The sequence below is a fragment of the Heterobasidion irregulare genome (genome assembly GCF_000320585.1).
Source record: "Heterobasidion irregulare TC 32-1 unplaced genomic scaffold scaffold_05, whole genome shotgun sequence".
In the NCBI taxonomy this organism is placed as follows: Eukaryota; Fungi; Basidiomycota; class Agaricomycetes; order Russulales; family Bondarzewiaceae; genus Heterobasidion; species Heterobasidion irregulare.
The window spans coordinates 520,871-542,359 of NW_009258201.1; the positions used below are offsets into that span (position 1 = coordinate 520,871).

General features: G+C 55.1%; 8 protein-coding genes across 8 annotated transcripts; 4 read left to right on the plus strand and 4 right to left on the minus strand.

Moving 5' to 3' along the window:
• Positions 1-485: 485 nt before the first annotated feature.
• Positions 486-3,082, minus strand: HETIRDRAFT_317790 (uncharacterized protein; the record flags this gene model as incomplete). Its single annotated transcript, XM_009547792.1, has 2 exons — positions 486-1,138; positions 1,201-3,082. The coding sequence occupies 2 exons, from the start codon at positions 3,080-3,082 to the stop codon at positions 486-488; spliced, it is 2,535 nt and encodes an 844-aa protein (XP_009546087.1).
• Positions 3,083-3,433: 351 nt separating this feature from the next.
• On the minus strand, positions 3,434-5,470 carry HETIRDRAFT_458858 (uncharacterized protein). Its single transcript, XM_009547793.1, has 5 exons — positions 5,343-5,470; positions 4,867-5,288; positions 4,575-4,809; positions 3,699-4,526; positions 3,434-3,640 (listed from the first exon to the last, which is right to left on the minus strand). The coding sequence occupies exons 1-5, from the start codon at positions 5,427-5,429 to the stop codon at positions 3,611-3,613; spliced, it is 1,602 nt and encodes a 533-aa protein (XP_009546088.1). The 5' UTR covers positions 5,430-5,470; the 3' UTR covers positions 3,434-3,610.
• A 664-nt stretch (positions 5,471-6,134) lies between these two features.
• Positions 6,135-6,354, minus strand: HETIRDRAFT_173127 (uncharacterized protein; the record flags this gene model as incomplete). Its single annotated transcript, XM_009547794.1, has 2 exons — positions 6,135-6,211; positions 6,270-6,354. The coding sequence occupies 2 exons, from the start codon at positions 6,352-6,354 to the stop codon at positions 6,135-6,137; spliced, it is 162 nt and encodes a 53-aa protein (XP_009546089.1).
• A 901-nt stretch (positions 6,355-7,255) lies between these two features.
• HETIRDRAFT_36528 (aspartic peptidase) lies at positions 7,256-9,540 on the plus strand. The gene is made up of 8 exons (XM_009547483.1): positions 7,256-7,676; positions 7,739-7,884; positions 7,956-7,995; positions 8,065-8,167; positions 8,223-8,408; positions 8,477-8,695; positions 8,791-8,999; positions 9,119-9,540. Exons 1-8 carry the CDS (start codon positions 7,367-7,369, stop codon positions 9,217-9,219), a joined length of 1,314 nt encoding a protein of 437 aa, XP_009545778.1. The 5' UTR covers positions 7,256-7,366; the 3' UTR covers positions 9,220-9,540.
• A 157-nt stretch (positions 9,541-9,697) lies between these two features.
• On the plus strand, positions 9,698-10,319 carry HETIRDRAFT_451235 (uncharacterized protein; the record flags this gene model as incomplete). The annotated part of the gene is made up of 3 exons (XM_009547795.1): positions 9,698-9,843; positions 9,892-10,120; positions 10,200-10,319. 3 exons carry the CDS (start codon positions 9,698-9,700, stop codon positions 10,317-10,319), a joined length of 495 nt encoding a protein of 164 aa, XP_009546090.1.
• Positions 10,320-10,371: 52 nt separating this feature from the next.
• HETIRDRAFT_451236 (uncharacterized protein) lies at positions 10,372-11,125 on the minus strand (the record flags this gene model as incomplete). The annotated part of the gene is made up of 3 exons (XM_009547796.1): positions 10,372-10,805; positions 10,888-11,016; positions 11,071-11,125. 3 exons carry the CDS (start codon positions 11,123-11,125, stop codon positions 10,372-10,374), a joined length of 618 nt encoding a protein of 205 aa, XP_009546091.1.
• A 767-nt stretch (positions 11,126-11,892) lies between these two features.
• Positions 11,893-14,314, plus strand: HETIRDRAFT_51284 (Na+/H+ antiporter; the record flags this gene model as incomplete). The annotated part of the gene is made up of 8 exons (XM_009547542.1): positions 11,893-11,907; positions 11,968-12,024; positions 12,087-12,119; positions 12,170-12,218; positions 12,309-12,505; positions 12,561-12,852; positions 12,957-13,445; positions 13,539-14,314. The coding sequence occupies 8 exons, from the start codon at positions 11,893-11,895 to the stop codon at positions 14,312-14,314; spliced, it is 1,908 nt and encodes a 635-aa protein (XP_009545837.1).
• Positions 14,315-17,778: 3,464 nt separating this feature from the next.
• On the plus strand, positions 17,779-18,225 carry HETIRDRAFT_426864 (uncharacterized protein; the record flags this gene model as incomplete). The annotated part of the gene is made up of 1 exon (XM_009547797.1): positions 17,779-18,225. The coding sequence occupies one exon, from the start codon at positions 17,779-17,781 to the stop codon at positions 18,223-18,225; it is 447 nt and encodes a 148-aa protein (XP_009546092.1).
• Positions 18,226-21,489: the final 3,264 nt, after the last annotated feature.

A 21,489-nucleotide genomic window follows, 5' to 3' on the forward strand; every position in this document is an offset into this window, starting at 1 on the left:
ATGGGTGGTGTGTCGCTGAAAGGATCTGACTTAGGTCTCAGAGGGATTCGGGACAAGGAGAATCTACCCCTGTGAGTGTTTGTTGTGTATAGTCTGCCTTGCATGCTGTCGTGCTATCTTGTTTGCTTTCATAATGGAATTTTTTGTAATCTCAAGCACGTTTCAACTGGCGTCCCCGGAAGTGCAGTGAGTGGCGGAAGTGCAGTGAATGGAACACGCATTGTGCCAGTATTCCGGACTTGACAGCTTTGTTTAAACATGTGCGACTTTCGCATTGTCATCTAGGTATGTATATCGGTCGTTGCGCTTGCGTTTTTCCGAGATGGCAGAACCTGAATGGTAGGTATACTCATGGAATGGTTCCTCAGGAATGTACAAGACGCCTGACACATGTTGTCTTTCAAGTAGAAATACATATAGCACATGATACAACAGATAGATAGCACAGTCAAATACAACCACGAAACGACGGCAACGGCGGCCAATCAGTTAAGTAAATCCAAGTCTAGATTGTGCGGTGCGCTGCCGAAGTCTACGCCAAGCGACTCCATGAACTTCCTGTAAGTCATGCGGCCGCCCATCGTTTCAGCATCGCAAGCCACACCATTCTCCGTATCCCGATCTACCTCGCGTCTCGATCTGGAGATCATGGTTGCAAGTGGTCGAACCCATGTGTTGAAAAGCGGCCTGAACGGTTCCGTCATGGCCTCGTTCAACTTCGGAAATCCCTTGCTGGGAGAGTCAAGAAGTGCAACCTTGAAACTTTGCATGGCAGTCCATCGCAACACCGTCCAGTCCTCCTCCTTGATCTCGCGCTTTCGCACTTCTTTTCCTCCGAGTAAGAACCCAGTCGCGCACCAGATTAGAAGGTAGAAAAAGGACTCGAGGTCATGTCGGTAGAAGTGTGGAGAGCCTGCGAAGGTGTCCAGAAGATCAATGGCGATGAATGGACCGGTGCCCGTTCTATGCTGAGCAGACGCGACGTCAGCAACCCCATCCTTTGCTTCGACGTTAATCGAGAGGTCCCAGTCGATGAGGACACCATACGGCCTCCCCTCAGCGTCCACATCAAACATGACATTGTTGATACTGAGATCCCGGTGCAGGACACGTGCTCTCTTGAACACAACTCGGTGAGCTGTTGCCAAGGTGGAACATTAGCAAAACCAGAACGAGCGGTGTCGCGAAGGTGCAACATACCCCGTACGAGATCAAGGAAGACAGACTGGAAATCCGCGATGGTTTCCAAGTCCTTCAAGGGTCTCAATTGATCGCAGACAATCACCCGGAGTACCCGGTTCTCGAGGTGGCTTGAAAATGCCCAAAGCGCCTCTTGCATCCGAGGTAATCCTAGCCGCGCGCCCTCCAGCGTCGTCGACATTCGCATCCGCGTGATATGTCGCGCATCTGTGGGACAAATCCGCTTCCGAATGTGTCGAATCAAACCGTCCTCGGAAGGTCGCGAAGCAGCCGGCCAGCTGAACTTGACCACTAGCCTCTCCTTCAACTGGACACCCAGCTTCGACTCGCTCCCAGTCATCACAGTCACAGGCATGACAGACGTCCCACGGCCTACAATCCCAGGCTGGACGTAGATTGGCGGCCCGGTGATCTTCAGCCGAACCACACCGGGCACAGGCTCGTTGTCCCCGTTGACGCCCGTGTCGATGTGGATTTCCCAATTATCCAGGCTTTGTGGTGGCTCGACACGAATGGGCCTGTCAGCGCTCAACGGAGGCAAAATGGTCGACGGAGGCCGAATCATCGGCTCATACCCGAACCGCTCCATGTTGCACTCGGTGATCGCTGCAAGCGCGAGGAAGAAGAACCTCGGATTCTCCACGATGTTGAACTCCTTAGATTGAATGACGCCCATCCGGTCATAGTACCAGAAAGACATCATGAGGTCCACGACATAGAAGCCTGTCACATATCGTCGACGGCCGTCCCCAAGACATTCTGATGCATATCCCGCAGTTTGAAGCTCGTCTTTGTCGAGAGCCGGAGGTTTCCGGTTCACTCGCGCGTTTCCCTTGCCATCGTTGTTGGTAGTGACGCGCAAATCACGAGCGGCGGTGTGAGAAGAACTAGCCTTGGAGGTCTCAACTGCTGGTGGCGTGGGCAGCCGATCCGTGTCGTCGCCTCGTTCCCCGTCGGCCGGTTCCAATATTGACTCCTCGCCCACACCCGCTACCTCGTCTCCTTTGCCCAAGGTCTTGGTCTTGACCTCATCATCCGCCGAGACACCGACGTTCCGATCGACACTCTCTTCGAGCTTCACCGGAAGACTCTCTGCCCTCAGAGAGTCAGGTGACAGACCCGTGGGCCCTCTCGACTCTGTTCTGCTGTCAGTGTCGGAATTTGTGCTGGCCGTCGGACTAACAGCCATTCTCTTGGGCCTCGGCAGGACATCTTCCGAGGAGGCCTTGCGCTTCAGACTCACTTGGACGTCCGTCGTCACGTCCGGTGCCGTTGTTGCGTCCGGTGCCGACATCGCCTTTGGTGTCGGATCGGTGTCGTCGTCCTTCTTGTCATCCGTCTTGAATTCCATGAACGAAGGCATCGTCAGCCACTGCATAGAAGGTCTCTTCCCTTGTTGTAGCATCCGCAGAGCCGCTTTGAATGCTGCCAGCGATTGAAGCGAGACATCAGGTTTGCGGACGTTCTTGTTTCCCTTGACGTTCTGCGATCCGAGTGGTTCGAATTGCACGGGGCACGGGGATTCGATGTCCGGCACCGCCTGATGTATCTTGGCCCGGGCGTCGTCCAGCATCCTGACAAATGGGGCATATCTCACTGGTTCACGTTCGCCGAGAGTGGACACGTATCCAGCAACGAGACCCGGATCGAGTTGCAGGATGTGTTGTTTCTCCTCCCATGGCAGGCGGTCGAGAGGGTACTGCCAGATGCAACGGATGAAGTCCTCGACTGGGAGATCTCTTCTGATAGTTCCCATGAGGTCTGATATGATCAATGAATCTATGAACTTCTTGGTATGACGTTTTCCTTGGAAGCCGCCAACGCCCTCTCGGACGGGAGTACTAGGGCGGGGTGGTGCCCGGAGGATATCTGAAACAGACATGGTGAGCAGTTTGAGCGTCGAGCATGATCTCGGTCGTGGCGAGAGATTATAACAGAAAGGATGCGTACGCTTTGACCAGTCGCACTGACCTTTGGAAGAGAATAGACCTCCAAGCGTTGATTTTGTTCACAAGTGAGACATCCTAGCATTACAACTCCGCGCAGCGACAGGTTGCACGTGCATTAGGGACTCTACCGGACAAAATTCGATGATTTAGCATTTTCTGAGCTAAACGTGACTACTTCGGACATTCCTTCCTCAAAAGTTGGCGACAAATACCACTCATGCGTGTTCATTGGTCTCAGTCCGTTCAACGCACCATCGCACAAGGGCTAATTTCTCGCGGAAAGGGGAGGATCAGAACATAGGACACTGTATTCTTCGTCTGTTGAGAAGTCCAAGGTCGGCACACTCTTGGATCGAATCATTCAGACAATCCACCTAAGAAAAAGGCACTTGTCACGATACATTTCTGGGTGATTTCATGGCAGACAATAATGCAATGACTAGTGTTAGCAAAATAATTTGCTAGAACAGGATCCGGTGCATCCTCGGGGCCTAGAATCACACAGTCAACGTAAATTCGAAGTCGAAGTTTGACCAGCTGTAGACTTACTTCGCCTCCCAACCCGTTTACCACAACAATTGCACTGTCAGAGATCATGGTAAGCGGCGAGTGCACAAGCCGCTCATTCTCCGTTGATGAGATTTCTGCTTTCGAGATCAGACACGATGCACTCGATGATATGCCTTCGTCATCCCAAAAGCCTTTCGGCACGTCGTCCGGGTAACTGATCTCAACGTCCTTCTTTCCTGACTCCATAGCATGCTGAATCCTTGGCACACTGAAATCCATTACGCGAATCACTAGACTGTCTGCTTCGCCAGCCTCGCGCTTGATACTTTGGGCGTATCGGTATCCAGAGATCGAATTCCGAGGATTTGCCGAATCGTCATACACGGAATGCTGGACCCGTGCGTCGGTTGAAAGCCATTCACGATAGTTCAGTACCTTGCGCAGCTCCCCACCGTCGCATTCTCTACGCAGATGCCTGAGAAAGGTAGACGCGGGCACGAATATCTCCAGAAGTTTAGTTCCCAAATCATCGGGAGACGCCCCAGGATCTGCGCCGCGAAGCCTAAAAAGCACGATGGAGTCCGCCGCAGGCTGATCCTGCGGTTTTATAGAGGAAGAAAGCGCGTGATGGTCTGTCCACATGTCAATTCGTCTCAACTTAACTTGAGAAGAAGGGACAGGGAAAAGGAAAGCTAAAGAATATGCGACTTCATCGCAAGATGTTATGTTGGGACCAACAGCAGCGATGTCGAGCACGAAAAGCTTGGGATGAGATCTTTCTGTAGCCAACCAAGGCTTGTGCACCAACACCATTACGTGCTTTTCAGTCAGGAAAGCGAACGATTGAATGCCCTCCCCAGTGAGCTCCTGAAACTTTGTTCAGAGCAATGCCTGAGTAGTGAGTAGATGACATACCATGCGACGTTCGCTTGTTCTCCAATCCCAGATTCCGAGTACAGCGTGGCGATTCTCGTTGTCCTGTACAAGCATGCCCACATAATCGCCATTGGCCTGAATTGTATGAGACAATGGGTGTGGTACATAATCCGACTGGAAGTCGATGAAGCCAGGATCGGCATTGGGATGCGGATGAGCGCTTTTGAACGAAAGAATATGCAAACGTAAGTCGATTCCCGTAGGAATTGGAGTGCTTCACCGATCCTCACGTCAGTCGGCGGAAAAGCATGAAGGGACTAAGCAAACGTACAAGGACAAATCCTCAAGAAGCACCAAAAGCCCCAATGGAGGAGATATGCAGAAAGCTTCAGCCCGCCGTGCAACTATGCGGATTCCCCAATCGGGCTCCTCAGGAATCTCCAGTACTGGAGATTCTAGCGGCAGAACAAACAGAAGCTGTGAATTGATCCCAAGAAGCGCTAACTTTCCGTCGTGCACTACAGCGTCTGGAACGAATCGAGTGACCGCACCAGCAGGGATGAATGCAGATTTGACTGTAGAATATTCGAGGTTTCGCCAGGCAGCTTCGTGATGGCGAAGCAACTCGGTGCGCTCTAAAAAAGACGCTTTATGGGGAACAGAGACCCGACCCTCAAGACCACTGATCGCAAACTCGATGTTATACTGCAATTCGGTGGTCTCCTGGATGATCAGTCGCCAGAGACGACATACCTGACAAAAGACGTGGTAAGTGTGCGATGATCACACAGATCAAAACATGCTTACTCTCTGGCAGCGAACGAGGGTGACACCGTCGACATCTTTCAATATATCGATGTATAGTTCTATGGGGAAAATGTGCACTCCACTCATCTCTTTGAAGAAACGGAGCTGCCTATGGGTGATGGTCGATGGTAGAGAGAGATGACTTACAAATGTCAGATCGAAGGCGCCTGAATGTTCGGAAGGCTGCCCGAACCATGGCCGAGCTAGGCTATCTCCGAGTATCGACTTCTAAATACCGTGACTACATATCACAGATGTGATGTTAGCGACTCTTTGAGTTAGAGATAAATATTGGAGCCTAGGGAATTCATGAGATCTCATCAATATGTCAGTAGTCTCCTATATCTGAGACAAAATTGAATGATTGTTAGCACTGAACCAGAAAGGCTCCCGTGATGGAGATCAGAGAGTATTGCGAAGTTCGAAGCTGAAGCACGACTTACAGAACAGGTAGCAGGTCGGCTTCGTTCATTAATATTGAAGGGTCGCAACACTTGAACTTCACTTGTTCACTTCAACCGAACGACATTCTTGACCCCCAGAATCACATGTCAAGAAGACTCTTATACCTCAAGTCTAGGGTAGCGGTCATCGATGAAGAGGACACAAAGTGAAGCTTGAGCATGAAGCCCTCGTATCATTGTCAGACTCTAGCCTTCGTGTGATGAGATTGGGAGAAAACATACCTTGACAGGTCACAGAATATGGTGTTTCGGACTCCATTCCGGGGCATACGTCTTCGCTTTATCATGGACAGCGGGGGTAACCACCATATAATACCGACATTTTTCATTACAGCTGCCATAGTCTACACGAGCCCTGATACAAGTCCGAGAGCATATGATCCGTATGAATCATGGTGCGTGAATCTGGAACGGTGTCATTCATAGAAATACGGAGTCTTAACGGAGCGTGGCTGTTACTTACGCAGAGGCTCAGCAGGGGCCAGGGCTGCAAAAAGATTCGAGTCAGACCATCCGGCATGGAAGCAAGCATCGAAGGAGAAAATCATTCCCTCGAAATTGCAGATCTGCCCAAAACGGCTGCGTCACGGGTTGCGCCAGGTTGCGCCGCCACAACCACTCTTTAACTATCAAACTGCATGCCTAGGCGAGGCCTACAGCTTCTTTCTTATCGCTGGCAATGATGTTGACAAACATTCTGGTTTGACTGAACAGCTGGGTCGCGTTGGGCGTTGAAACTGGCGCGTGTTCTCCCCTCAATGGCCCGTCTGCCAGTAAATCGCTGCCAGGTCAACTTCGCAGGAGAAGGCCAGTGCTTCGCATTCGATTCTTTTTCCAATGATGTGCAGGAAGGCGCAGGATCAGAATGCTTTCGCTCTGCTCGCTATGCGGGGGCTCTATAGTGCTAATTATAGAGGGATCGCGATGTCATCATCCCTATCTTCTTGCCCTGCGTGTCGCTTCGATTCTCTCATGGTTCCTGTTATGTGGAGACTGGCTCCTTTGGTACCCATTCCGTCATTCATGACAACGAGAGACAGCCATTATATCCTTTGTACTCGCCTGTAACACCAGGTGGTCTGTTTCCAATCGCGCGACTGCAATCTCCGGAACAAGGATGGCCATAATTTGTCCAGGTGCATGTGCTCGAAATTTGCTCTGGCGGGGTAGCCGGTCCTTACGTCGGTATCGCTTACTGCACTGCATGCACGGCCGCCCTCACATGGAGTGCGTATCGGTCTGTGATAGAGCCATAGCGGGGGCTGGGACGATGCCGGGCGCGGCTGCGCAAGAAGCTCTCAAGAAGCCCCAGTACCACAGGCCCAGGTGGATTGCAGGCCAGGGCGCAGATGCACCTTTTCGGACAATCATAAGGACCGAAGCAAGAATGACACCCTCTCTCGCCGTACTTGGCTTTCGCGTCCAAGGACCAAATGGCGCAACCCCCCTCCTACCCCCACCGTCGCGATCTATATAAACCCTCTCGCCCTCTCCGTTCCTCAGCATCACCGCACCTACTCACAGCAGCTCTCCCCAGCCCAACCCAACTCAACACCCGCAATGTCCGCCTCGAACGCACTCCCCTTCGCCAGCCGTGTCTTGAAGACCGGTGCGCGTGATATCATCGCTCGCGATCGCGCTCGCGCCCAGAAGCTCCTCGCCGGCGTGCAGCCGCACGGCCCCGCCGCGTTCCACAGCGCAGACCTGCGCAAGCGCGGCGCTGCCCACCCGCAGTTCCTCTCCGCCCGCCGCCACGGCCACCACCACCACCACGAGACCGAGCCCACCGATCCCGCGCCCACCGAGCCCGGCAAGACCCCGACGGCTCCTGGCGACAACACCGGCGAGACGATCGACGTCACGGACGCTGGTGCGTGTGTGCGAGACGGCGTGCGCGCTACTCTGACAGCCGGCTCACGATTTGGGAACCAGGTGTCACGTATACCGCATCGGTCGGCGTCGGCAGCCCTGCTGTGCAGTACACCCTCCTTATCGACACCGGGAGCTCGAACACTTGGGTCGGTGCGGACAAGAAGTACTCTCCGTCTAGCACCGCCAAGAGCACGGGAGCGAAAGTGGTTCGTATCCCCATCCGCATGCGGATACCGATACAGCCGTTGGGACTGACTGTGCGCGATAACAATTATAGAACGTGAGCTACGGCTCTGGCTCCTTCTCCGGCACCGAGTGTGCGTGACCCCGCCCGCGATGGCGTACTCGTATCTGATCTTCGCGGACGCTGACGTCGAGCCTAACAGATACCGATCAAGTGGGCCTCTCGAGCGCGCTCGTGATAAAGAAACAGAGCATCGGCGTCGCTTCCAGCGCACAAGGCTTCGACGGCGTCGATGGCATCCTCGGGTATGCCGCACCCTTTCGAGCATGAGCGAAGCTGACTGCGGCGATCATCACGCAGCATCGGCCCAGTTGATCTCACGCAGGGCACCGTCTCGAGCGGCGAGGCCGTCCCAACCGTGACCGACAACCTGTACTCGCAGGGCACGATCGCCGTCGAGTCCATCGGCATCTTCTACGAGCCGACCACGACCGCGGACGGCGAGCTCAACGGCGAGCTCACCTTCGGCGCGGTCGACCAGAGCAAGTGCGTCGTCCCCTCCGTGGCCCCTGTTGTCGCCGCGCGCTGACCGCCCCGTTTGGGTGCGTTTGCAGGATCACGGGCGACGTGAACTACGTGCCGATCACGAGCACGCAGCCCGCGGGTGGGTACTGGGGCATCGAACAGGACGTCACGTACGGCAGCAGCAGCAGCAGCGCCAAGTCGATCCTCAGCTCCACCAGCGGCATCGTCGACACCGGCACCACCCTCGTGCTCATCGCCACCGACGCCTTCAAGGCGTACGAGAAGGCCACCGGCGCCAAACTCGACCAGTCAGTTTCTCTCTCTCTCTTCCTCCACCCCCACCCCTCTAGCGCAGCGCGATCGCCGGGACACGAACTCACGCTCTAAACGTTGTGATGCGCAGGACCACGGGCCTGCTGACGCTCACGCAGTCCCAGTTCGCGAACCTCAAGTCGCTGTTCTTCAACATCGGCGGGATCTCGTACGAGCTCACGCCCAACGCGCAGATCTGGCCGCGCGCGCTGAACAGCACGCTCGGCGGCGACGCCAGCAAGATCTACCTGATCGTGAGCGACCTCGGCAGCCCCAGCGGCCAGGGCCTCGACTTCATCAGTGCGTTGCACCGCCCCTCCTACCCTCTCCCCCTCTCCTCTCTTCCCCTTTGCCCCGCTCCTATTTGCCTGTTATTTGCTGTGCTGGGGACTGACGGGTGTGCGCGCGCACGTGGGCAGACGGGTTCACGTTCCTGCAGCGCTTCTACAGCGTGTACGATACCACCAACTCGCAGGTCGGGCTCGCGACCACGGAGTTCACCAACGCCGAGACGAACTGAGCGCGGCCCCTGCGCTGCGGCGCCGCCAAGACTCGGCGACGGGCGTGCGTGTTTGCGTGTTTGTGACGGTTCGAGACGGGGATTGAGTGGCGGCGGTGACTGGGCTCGGACTGTTGTGATGCATGCACGATAGATACGGACTGTTTTGAGATCGCTTTCGCTGTGTTATACATCGCTGTCTGTGCGTTTTGGATAATTACGACAGGCCGTTCGTGTGCTAGCTTTCGCGTTGGCATCGCTTGAGTTTGGATGTCATCATATCACGTACCTACGATGGGTGGGTTGTACAGGAGATAATGGCCATATATGCGACGACGGAAAGCAGGCTCGCAGGATCTGAGGATCTGAGTTCCGAAGCAAACGCCGACAAGAAACATGGAGCACCGACAGGCGTGCATCGACGTCCTTGTGCGACTGGGACGAGACGCGAAGCGAAGGCTGATTGCCTGCGGGGGTTGGCAGGGCCAAACCATCCGGAATGGCGCCTGCATACACGCCCGCGTCCAATCGCAAGCGTCCACAAAGCGTCCATATATGCACCCGCACCCGCCACCTCGCGACGCGCGACCCTTATCTCCCACGCGTGACCGCGACCCCCTCGGGGCTCTCGCAGCCCAAAGGAGCGTCGACGGGCCTCTAAATACCGAACGCACACAGCGGCTGACGAACGAGGCGCCCCGAGTCACCTGATCCGCCGCACACGACACCGAGGTACAATCCCGAACCGGGCGTCCCTGTCTCTCCAGATCGAGCGTGCACGCCCCCACGGGGCACGAAGATCCGCAGCCGCGCAATAAGCTCGTTGCCGAGCGTCTGCGCGTCCCTAGAGCGGCGCGAGCCCACGGCGCCACGCCCTCACGTCGTCATCCAGCGAAGACGCACATATGCACGCGTGCGCTCCGTACGTACGCAGTGCGTCTCTGTGCGCCCACAGTGCCTGTGGCCATCCCATCCCACACGCGGGGTATATATATACAAAGCTCGCGGCGCGGCACAGCCAGCCCGCCAGCCCGCCGATGCGATGCACACCGCGTCCCATCCCTCCGGCCGCGTGGCCCCCACCTGGCCACATCCGCGCTCGGCGGACGTCTCGCGCGTGACGGTGACGGTCCCTGTATGCGCCGTCGAGGCGTCAAAAGCCTAAACCGGCGATCAGGAGGCGACGGGCGACGGCGGGTGCGAGTGCGAGTGCGTAATAGGGGCGCACGCGCGCGGGGCTCGCTGGTGACGGTGGGTGACAGGGATGGCGAGGGTGGGGGTGGTGACGCGGTGTGGGTCGCTGGAGGCAGCACGGGACGGGTCAGATGCGCGGGCCGCGGGCGGATTTGGGGCTAGAAGCGCGGTGGGGGGTGCGTGCGGTGCGGGGGCGCGCGAGTGGGTGGGTGGGCAGGAGAACGGGGGTGCGGATAACTGTGCGCGGGTCATCTGCACGCGTCCCCGGTGGGACAACGTGGCCGAGGCGGCGTGCCGCGGGACCCGCCGGACGCATTGCACGCGTCGGACGAGCGCGCGAAACGATCGCGCGCTGGGGCCGCATAGGGGTCGTCCAGCCAGCGGGGTGAGGGTCAGTGCGAGATGAAGGAACACTCACCTGGGCAGTCAGTCAGGCACATGTGGGGACGACGGGGAGCGCGACGGCTAAGCGACCTCGAGGGTATGGGCGTCAACGGGTCGGCGAGGCAGAGGCAGAGGCAGAGGCAGACCGCGGGGATAGTTGCCAGCGACCGCGGAGAGGGGATGGCGAGGAGGCAGCAGGCGCCAGGGTCGAGATGATTGCGTCGCGGATGCCGTCACGATCTGGGATGCACCGCGACGTCCGAGCGAGGGCGGGGACTTACCGGTGCCCCGCACCGGAGGCCTGGACGCGAAGGCAGACCAGGGGAGAGCCAAGGAAAGGTATGGGCATAGGCGGGGCGACGAGGGATGGGGGATGTGACGGGGCGAGAGGGTGAAACGCAGGGCACACGCCAGAATCCCACGTTTGTGTTGCGGAGGGCGCACATGACGGGGGGGCATGACGGGGCATGACGAGGGGGCTGGCGGGAGGGCAACGGGCGGGCACGTGAGGGGAGGGCTGGTGCTGGCCAAGCAGGGATGTTCGATACGCTCGGGGCCTGGCAGACGATTGCAGCCAGTCGCTGTCCTCGAGTGGACGCCAAGGGGGGCGGGCGGGGGCGAGGATGGACGCAGGGGAGCCGTGTCAGGCGCCAAAACCAGATCGCCGCAGCCGCAGACGGCACGTGCACAGCCTCTGGGACGCCCCCGCCGTCGCGTCCGCTTCGTCTCGACAACACACGCTGCTGCCTGTCCCCCCTCTTATAAGCCCCTACGCGTCCCTCATCCCATGCCCTCCCCACCCGCCCCGAAGCACAGCAGGAACCGCCCGAGCCTCGTACAGACACCGCCCGGCTTGTTCCCTGCTTCTGACACCCGACTGGGCAATATATTTTGTGGAGACGCGCGATCGAGATCTGCCATAACCGTCTCGGCAGCCTTGTCCGTCTTGGATCCCGAGCAACTCGAGCCCTTTCTTATCACGACCACAACCTTCCCTCTCCTCCCCCTCTCCCAATCCACCTCCCACCCTCTACCTGGTCAACAGCTGGGCACGGTGACTGTACAGCTTCAACGAACGTCCCACGATCCAACAATCCCTATTCTCACACGGACGTCATGACTTTTCATCCCGTACGCTGCTCCACTTGCTCCTTATGCGCCCCATCGTCCGTCCTCACCAGCCCCCCTTAGTTCGAGGTCTCCATACCTCATGTCGCATACGCCGTATTGGGCGGCTTTGTCGTGTTTGTGCGTCTCCCGCTCTCCTCGCTCGCGTCCTGTCCGTTTGCTCAATTCGCCCGACGGCCCAGTTCGGAATGTTTTCCCTCTTCATCAGAGAAAAGGTATGCCCTCTCGCCGCCATTTCGATCCCGTCCGTGCTTACCCCTCCCAGCTCTATATCGGCGAAGCCTGCTGGGCATTTTTATTCGGCGTCATTATTGGTGCGCTCCTCTTTCCCCTTGGCGCTCCTGGCCACAAGGGCCCGGAGTGAATGTGTCATCTGAACATATCCTTCTCTCATGTTCGATCAGGACCGTACGGTGCGGGCATATTCGACCCTAGAGGCTGGGGCAATGGCAACGAACAGGTCACCAACACGATCACCCTCGAGTTCACCCGCGTCGTCCTCGCCATCGGAGTCTTCGCCATCGGCGTCGAGCTCCCAAAAGCCTACATGGCACGCCATTGGAAATCCCTCTTCTTCCTCCTCGTCCCCGTCATGACCTGGGTGTGTCTCCTTCCCCGCTATCATTTCCTACCGCTGATCCGTCAAACCCCAACAGGGCTGGTTTGTATCAGCCGGCCTCATCTACGCCCTCATCCCGAAGCTCAACTTCCTCTCGTCTCTAGCGGTCGCCGCGTGCCTCACACCGACGGACCCCATCCTCGCTGCGGCCGTCGTGGGCGGAAAATACGCTGACAAGCACGTCCCCGCCCACTTGAGGCACCTCCTGGCCGCCGAGTCCGGGTGCAACGACGGCGCTGCGTTTCCGTTCCTCTACATCTCCCTCTACCTCATCATGGACAAGACCACCGCCCGCGCGGTCGAAGACTGGTTCCTCACTCTCTGGCTCTGTGCGTGCGCATCGGTGCTGGCTGCTCTTCAGCTTTGTTGATTTCGTTAATGTTGTTATTGTCATCGTCGCTCGACGCTGCGTGCATGCATGCGCGCGCGCTAGATCAAATCGTGCTCGGCACCGTGTGGGGCGCGATGCTCGGCTTCGGCTTTCGCCACCTGATGAAGTTCTGCGAGCGCAAAGACCTCATCGACCGGCAGTCCTACGTCGCGCAGTACGTCTCGCTCGCGCTGCTCACCATCGGCACGACGACGATGCTCGGCTCGGACGACCTCCTCGCCGCGTTCTCGTGCGGGACCGCGTTCGCGTGGGACGGCTTCTTCAACAAGCAGACCGAGCAGGCCGTGTTCTCGTCCGTGATCGATTTGCTGTTCAACGTCGCCGCGTTCGTGTTCGTCGGCGCGTGGACGCCATTTAAGCAGTTCGATAACCCAGAGCTGTCGCTCTCCGTCTGGCGGCTCGTCGTGATCGCGATCCTGGTGCTGGTGCTCCGGAGGCTGCCCGCGATGATCGCGCTGTACAAGTGGATACCGGACGTCAAGAGCCTGCGAGAGGCCGTCTTCAGCGGCCACTTTGGCCCCATGGGAATCGGTGCGTCGTCGTTCGCTCCCTTCTTTTCAACCTATCCGTTACCTGCGTATATGCGTTCCTCCGTTCTGACGTCCGTCCGTCTCCGCGCACCAGGCGCCGTCTTCATCTCCACCCTCGCCGCCGAGACGCTCGCGAGCACGGGCGCGGCGCCGGACTCGCAGACGGGCATCCTGACCGAGTCGATCCAGCCCATCGTCGCCTTCATGGTCGTCACCTCGATCATCATCCACGGGCTCTCGATCCCGTTCTTCTCGCTCGGGCGGCGCGTGCACTCGGTCTCGCGCACGTGGTCGCGCCACGTCAACGACGCGGACGCGCCCGAGTGGACGACGCACACGCGCGCGGTCATGCGCGGCGAGGATATCGTCATCAATCGCGACGCGGCGGACCACCACCACGCGCCCGTGGACGCGATGGAGCGCGGGGAGCTGGGCTCGGGCTCGGGCTCGGGCTCGGACGAGAAGTCGGCGACGGCGGGCGAGGCGACGCCGCCGCGCCGCGACGAGGAGAGCGACGAGACGAAGGAGGGCTCGCCCGTGGAGGAGCGGTACAAGGCGGAGAACGCGCCCGACGGGGACGATATCCTCCAGGAGTGGAAGGAGGGCCCGCATCGCGTGATCGAGCGCCGCGCGGGGCCTGGCGAGGAGGTGCGCGCGTTCATCCGCTCTGTTTTTTGTTTGTTTGCGTGCGTGTGTGTGTGTGCTTCGAGGGCTGACGATGGCGTGGTGGCAGGTCGAGGTCGAGGTGCAGAGGAACGTCTACGGGCCGAGCGACGTCGAGCGCATCACGCGCGCGTTCCACGGGAAGGACGCGCACCACGCCGCGCACGTCTTTTTGGGCGGGCTCGAGCGCGCGGGGAGCAAGATTGAGGAGACGGCCGCGCACGCGGCGCACGAGATGGAAGGCGCGGCCGCGCGCGCGGCGGACGTCGTCGTGCCCGGCCACGAGCCCGAGCGGCACGACGCGCACGAGCACGAGCACGAGCACGAGCGGTACGACGCACACGACGCACATGCAAGGGACGAGGAGGAGGGCTGGGCGTCGGATCGCTCCGCGGCGGAGGCGCCGGGCCCGCGCCGCCGCGCGAAGGGCAAGAAGAAGCCGACGGCGCGCAAGAAGGGCCGCGCGTTCTTCGGCGCGCGCGCGCAGCCGCAGGCGGGCCCTGGCGATTCCGCGCAAGGCGACGACGATAACGCTCGCGATGATCACGACAACGACAACGACGAGAGAGGCGGTGTGAGGGGCAATGGGGGTGCTGGGGCCGCACATGCGCCGCAGCCGGGTTCGTCGCCGGAAGACGAGCCGCGCGGGCGGCGGCCACCGATCTCGCCCGTCGTCGGTGTGGGCTCGGGCTCGGACCCGTACACGCGCCGGCGGGCATCGCACCTGCGGATCGAGTCGCTGCGCGGGCTCGGGAGCGGCGGCGGCGGCGGCGGCGGGCGCGCGGTGCGCGAGGCGTCGCCCGCACGGTCTGTGCGGTTCGCGGACGAGCGCACGGGGTCTGGGTCTGGGGCGGGGTCGACGGGGGCGCTGACGCCGCGCGGGCGGGGGTCGTTTTCGGTGCCGGGGAGCCAGGTGCCGTCGGACGATGAGGACGCGGGGTATGGGACGGGTGGGGGCGGTGGTGGCGGTGGCGGGGAGGCTGCGGAGTCGCCGCGGAACCGGGTGACGTTCGAGTTGCCGGATAGAGATTGATCGATGGGGCGACCTTGTGCTGGTCGAGGTGGTCCCTGCGCGGCGCCGCGGCGCGGGGGCGGGGGTCAGAGTCTGCCGCTGAGGACTGTTCCGTATCTGATTCGTGCACCTGCACGTCCGTTTTCCTCTCCGTCTCGTTCTCGTGCTCGCTGTCTTCCTTTTCGTCGTTCGCTCTGTGTTTTTTTTCTTTTCTTTTCTTTTCTTTTCTTTTCTTTCCGTTTCTTTTTTCTGCTTCTTTCTGCTGTTCGGTTCTGTGCTCCAATCTCATCGCGTCTGGTTTATGATTGATTTCGCTCGAGAGCCTATGTATCATGTATCGCTGAAACATCTGTCCGCGCGTAGAACATACCTGTATCTGTGTTTCTGTTTGGCTAGTATTGGGGGTCGGTGGGTCGGTGGGTCGTCGTAGCGTAGGCCGTACTTGGGGTGGGCGGGAAGGGGTGACGAGGTCCAGCAGAACGATAGTAGTGTAGATGATAATTGGATCGCTTGGCTCGCGTTGCATAGATATACTATGAAGGGTTTTCTCGGACAAAATTCGAACTTGTTAGGGTCCGGTCAGCAATATATAACATCTTGTATCAATTGCTGGCAAATACTATATAAATACCACAATTGTCGGCAATTGTCAACAACTGGCAGGTGATCTCTTATCAGCAATTGTCAGCAATTGTTGTCAATTAGACACTGTTAGCAAGATGCAACAATTGCTGGCAATCTGTCCTCAATCTCATTGCTAACAATTGTCCACAATTGTCCACAACCATGATTGCCTTTTGATCTTGCCCAATCTGAATATCACATCTGCTCTTTAACCTTTCTTAGATCTTATTAGATCTTGTCCAATATTGTTACACCCTGCTACTCTATCTCTAAGTCATATTGGGGTGCACTATTCTATGCTACCCAGGGCCCTAGCTAATTGTCAGCAATTGTTGGATATTGTTGGGTCTAGGGCTGGGTTATAGACTTGGAAATTGTTGGCAAATGTTGATAATTGTTGAGTATCTAGGAAGAGTTTTTGATGGGTTGAAATTTTGTGAGTTCAGTAGAATAGAATTAGTAATTTAGCAGCTGGATAAGTTAGGCTCAATTACAGCAATTTATAACAATCTTGTTTGGAAGCTATTATGAATTACTGACAAATGCTAGGAATTGCCAGCAATTCCTGTCAATTGTTAGTAATTATTGATGTTATGATCATGACTTATTGGGCCTTTATAGTGGTCTATACTGATACAATCATCACAACTACCAGGCAGCCTCACACCCTGATATATACATAAAGATAATATCCTTGGTCATCCACTCCCAGCAGATCACCCATTACTGGTCGAGTATCATGAGCCTATTGCAGTGGGCATCCTTTCCTGCCTTACAAACTACTCACACATGGGCATGAAGCTCCTTGTCCTCTTGGTTAGAAAGAAACAAGCATAAAAGCAAGAGTAGTCATTCTAAGAGAGAAACAACTTAGAGAATACCTATGGATATATATATGGGATTCTCATGCCCTTTCCTAAAGTAGTATAAATAGCCCATAGAATAGGCTAATGCTCTTTAGTCTATTCTCTTTGTCCTTAGGCAGTCTCCATACTGTCTACTTTGTTCTCTCTGTATCCTTACATATAGAGCTTTCGTTATACTGCAGTCTTCCTACTGCAGTCTTTATTCCTATTGCCTATGCTGCAATACACGTCTGGCTCCTGTGCTGCATGTACAGTCGAGACCAACATTTTACCCTCCCTCTATGAGCGACCTAGGGAAGAACCTCCTACTCTTGGGGTTACCGAATGAGTAGTTTGTAACACTAGAATAGACTCTTCTGCTCCTACCTTGCTCACACTAGCTTGCTGCCACACCCTCTCTCACAACCTTACTTAGTGGGGATAATAGATCCCCATTAAGCAAGCATTACTACACACACTCTGGAGCAAGACCTAGGCTGAAACTACCCCCTCAGCACTAGATGTATAAATAACTAGTTCTATCATAACAATTGCCCTATCTGGCAACAGGGAGACCATTGGTTCTATGAAGACACCAACACAGATGCTCCACCCAACCACGATAACTGCTCATACCAAAATGGACATTATTACTTCATATTTGATAATGGAACAGAGGAAGAATTTATTTGGAATGAGACAGAGAACTGCTGGAATCCCACACCCCAGTATAGAGGCCCGGTGTCACGACGCAAACAAGTTTGTGCCTTGACAGGGTAATTTCCAAGAATGTTCCATAGAAAGAAATAACTATGCAAGTCTAGGCCAATGCAAGGAATGTTGGAAAGGAACGGGAAATTGAGGAACAAGGTGATTCAAGAACCGCTAGTAATCACATCTACGCATCACTCCCTCACATCATGTCCAACAACACCTTTGCACGCTCATCACTCTGGGGCACATTCCCTTGATCATTGTTCCATCTTCATCGCCACACAGAGCTGCGACAGCCACCACCGGACTTCCATCCACTAATTGTCCCATCGGGTCCACGACCTGACTTGCTTAACATATCCTCTGTCTTCCCACCACCTCGCTCTTTTATAACCATCCCCTACGAACCCACATACCGCATCGATGTCACCTCCCATACTCTTCTAGCTCCATCACCTTTGAATAAGCCACCCATGATGTCAATCCCTCCTGCCGAAGATGGAATTCGACTGCCACCTGTTTCGGCTGGAGGAGTATCAATGGAGGTCTGTGTCCTTCCTAGGAAAGAGGGGATTTGGTTGGAAGATGGGGTTTCAGTGGATGTGATTGAAAGAAAGCCAGATGGTGACTACGAGTTTACGACTATCATTCTTTCCGAAATGGTCTGGCAAGATGATCATATTGCCGTCTTTGGTGGAGCGGGCAACGAGCAGCAGTTCATAGTGGTGACATCTACTTTCCGTGTCAACTCTCCTCCCCCACTTGGCTATGCGATGTATCACACGTTCGGTGAGTACATTCGAGCTCTCTTCAGCTCTGACCGCAAACGTGTTCCCGCATCTGATGGCAATGTCTTGGAGATTGCGAGGCGAGCATTAGCAGGAGTGGGAAGTATGATCTTTCGTCGATTTGCTAGGCCATGAATGCTTTACCCATTCATGATTCATTAAGTTCTTACTCCTTTAGTCTAGTGTTTCTTGTTTATTTCTTTCCCTAAAAATTCATACAGTCTTTACATTTCAAGTATCACACTCTCATTTGGCTCCAGTTTCATGCTTAGGATGTGGATGGACATTTTGATCTATGTTTGTGAGTATATGCAGCTGTCTTTCATTAAACCTTGACTTATCTGGGACTTAAAGTATCTGTATTTATTAACAAAGCTGCCTTGGTGCTATTTTAACAGACCAGATGAAGCCTAGAAGGGACCAGAGTAGAGCCAAACTGATCCAGACTCTCATAGAATTGCATGGACCTTATGTGCTTTCTAATGCACTGAGAGGCTTTGTAATGGCTTAGTGAGCGGATGAGGAATCGAGAGGCTAGAGAACCTAGAGCTACTCAGGTGACTAATAGAGAATCTGGAATAATTCCAGGCCATGCTCTAGAAGAATCTAGGAAAGCCTACTCTGTTCTAGTTTAGACCAGACACTTCATTCTAGAATCTTTAGCACCTAGATACATCTGTAAATACCCAAATCCAGGTCTCATGCACAGCCTCTCCAGAAACACATAAAAGAGGAGTGCATGTGCCCTGAAATGCATGCAGTTTGTTTCCCCTCTTGTTGAAGTTGCTCTTGCCCTGTAAAGTGATCTTTACTTTGTAAGGCAGTCTTCACTAATCACTGAAGTCTTTGAAGTCAGCACCAAGTATCTTTTGATAAGTCTAAAGCTGTGTTAGTCCAAACGGGACACTGAGTTAGTTCTAAGTCTGATCTGGTCAGAAAATGTCTGAACCTGCATTAGTAAAGAAGCTCTGAAAACACCAAGTTCAACACCTATTAGTCTGATATCCTGGTCTCGCCTCTTCATCACACTCATCCTCTGGATTCTTTCAAATGGAAAGGGTCTGAATTCAGGAAAGTATTTCTCACGCTGCTCTACCAATCCTAACGCATAGCACCTTGATAGGAACAACACACTTCACAGCACACTAGTAACCACTCCCTTAGGATCCATACACCTCCTAACCTAGGCACATAGCTTTGCATAGTAAGATAAACTGGTACCACTACATAAACAAGAGAAATTACCCTCAACAATGAACAACTAGGCTGCTCCGGGAAAGAAGGAAAACCTGAGTCAGTCTAGGCGACGATTCTTTGGAATTGGTTGGCGTGTCAATTAGGCTATTTCCTGCCCTCCGACTTCAAACCATCTCACCGCACGACACCGGTGATAAGCATGCACCCACGCTAGGGTCCGAGGGAGGTATTCAGGAAGCTTTGGGGAGATACCGAACAGCGCTAGACAAGTACCAAAGATGCCAACTTTTACCAAACACGGTCAGTCCCTACCCGACAGATGACAAGCCACTGAAGGATGTTTGGCAGCACTTGGGTCAGTTCACCCACACTTCACGTACTTACCATGACCGCATAAGAGTGTTATGATAAGTGTTTACAAAATTGGAGCCAGTATTCCGTATTGGCCGATGTCCTCCATGAGTCGGTCAGCCCTTATCGCTTATCTTCCCGACTTCCACATGGTCAGTCAAATGTGATCTTGCACCATTGCTTGGCTACCCTGGTCATACGATACCTCTTCTTTATTTTTCATTGGTTCTCTAACGCCTGTTCCTGCTACCTACGCTTGGGCGACGGATCCCGAACGTTCGGGATTTCGCCATTGCTGATTAACTTTTACCTTATCACCTTCGGAACCCATATGGACATCTCACCTACCTTCTTATCTTCCCTGATTGCTAAGGCTTGGCACCCATTTGACATCTACTCTCATTTCTTGTTTAATATTTTACTTAGGGGCTCTGTTTACTATAAAAACCTATATACAACTCTGGAATAAACCAGCTTGCACACCCCACAGTTCAGAGCTCATTCGCACTTGTCTTAACCATCAAAATTGTCTCCATTGACTCCCAAAAACTTGTCATCTTTGTCATTCAGCCTTGTTCACGTTTGTGCTCGTCTCTTTGCTCATACCCCTTGTCCCCCCCTCGAATATTGTCAGAGTCCCATGTGGCTCTTGAAGCACGTAGTTGTTGGTCGCGACACTACCTCCTCGTTACCGACCAAATTGCCGACACGACTGACTGAATGTTCGGTTGGTGTTCGGTGCAGTCCTGAAACTATTTGGTCGCTATAATCTCACACTCATCGCTCCTGCTCCAGTGCGCTGATGAGCATGCACCCGCGCTAGGGTCCGAGGGAGGGATTCGGGAAGCTTTGGGGAGATACCGAACAGTGCTAGACAAGTATCGAAGACGCCGACTTTTACCGAACACGGTCGGTCCCTACCCGACCGACGACAAGCCACCGAAGGACGATTCGGCAGCACTTGGGTCAGTTCGCCCACACTTCACGTACTTACCATGACCGCACAGGAGGGTTACGATAGGTGTGTACGAGATCGGAGCCAGTATCCCGTATCGGCCGATGTCCTCCGTGAGTCGGTCGGTCCTTATCGCTTATCGTCCCAACTTCCGCATGGTCGGTCAAACGCAATCTTACACCATTGCTTGGCCACCCTGGTCGTACGATACCTCTTCTTTATTTTTCATTGGTTCTCCAATGCCTGTTCCTGCTACCTACACTCGGGCGACGGATCCCGAACGTTCGGGATTTCGACATCACTGATTACCTTTTACCTTATCACCTTCGGAACCCATATGGACATCTCACCTACCTCCTTATCTTCTCTGATCGCTAAGGCTTGGCGCCCATTCGACATCTACTCTCATTTCTTGTTTAATATTTTACTTAGGGGCTCAGTTTACTATAAAAACCTACATACAACTCTGGAATAAACCAGCTTTCGCACCCCACAGTTCAGAGCTCATTCGCACTCGTCTCAACCATCGAAATCGTCTTCATCGACTCCCGAAAACTTGTCATCCTCGTCGTTCGGCCTCATTCGCGTTCGTACTCGTCTCTTCGCTCGTACCCCCATCCTCCCTCGTCTATTGTCAGAGTCCCGTGTGGCTCTTGAAGCACGTAGTTGTCGGTCGCGACACTACCTTCTCGTTACCGAGCAAATCCCCGACACGACCGACCGAACGTTCGGTCGGTGTTCGGCGCAGTCCCGAAACCATTCGGGCGCTATAATCTCATACTCCCCGTTGCTTCTCAGTACGCCATCGATTTCTAAAGTCATCACTAACAATTCCTTGTGTATTAGATACTAGCTCCAGCACCCCCTGCATTAGAGGTTGTTTTGGTGTTGTGCCC

Bases quoted from the DNA above. Each gene is read 5' to 3' on its own strand.
- HETIRDRAFT_458858 (XM_009547793.1), bottom strand. From the start codon at position 5,429: ATGAGTGGAGTGCACATTTTCCCCATAGAACTATACATCGATATATTG. The intron at 5,289-5,342 runs GTAAGCATGTTT...GTCTTTTGTCAG, and splicing joins CCCTCGTTCGCTGCCAGAGA to GTATGTCGTCTCTGGCGACT. The intron at 4,810-4,866 runs GTACGTTTGCTT...GGATCGGTGAAG, and splicing joins CTTCTTGAGGATTTGTCCTT to CACTCCAATTCCTACGGGAA.
- HETIRDRAFT_36528 (XM_009547483.1), top strand. From the start codon at position 7,367: ATGTCCGCCTCGAACGCACTCCCCTTCGCCAGCCGTGTCTTGAAGACC. The intron at 7,885-7,955 runs GTTCGTATCCCC...TAACAATTATAG, and splicing joins AGAGCACGGGAGCGAAAGTG to AACGTGAGCTACGGCTCTGG. The intron at 8,168-8,222 runs GTATGCCGCACC...ATCATCACGCAG, and splicing joins GGCGTCGATGGCATCCTCGG to CATCGGCCCAGTTGATCTCA.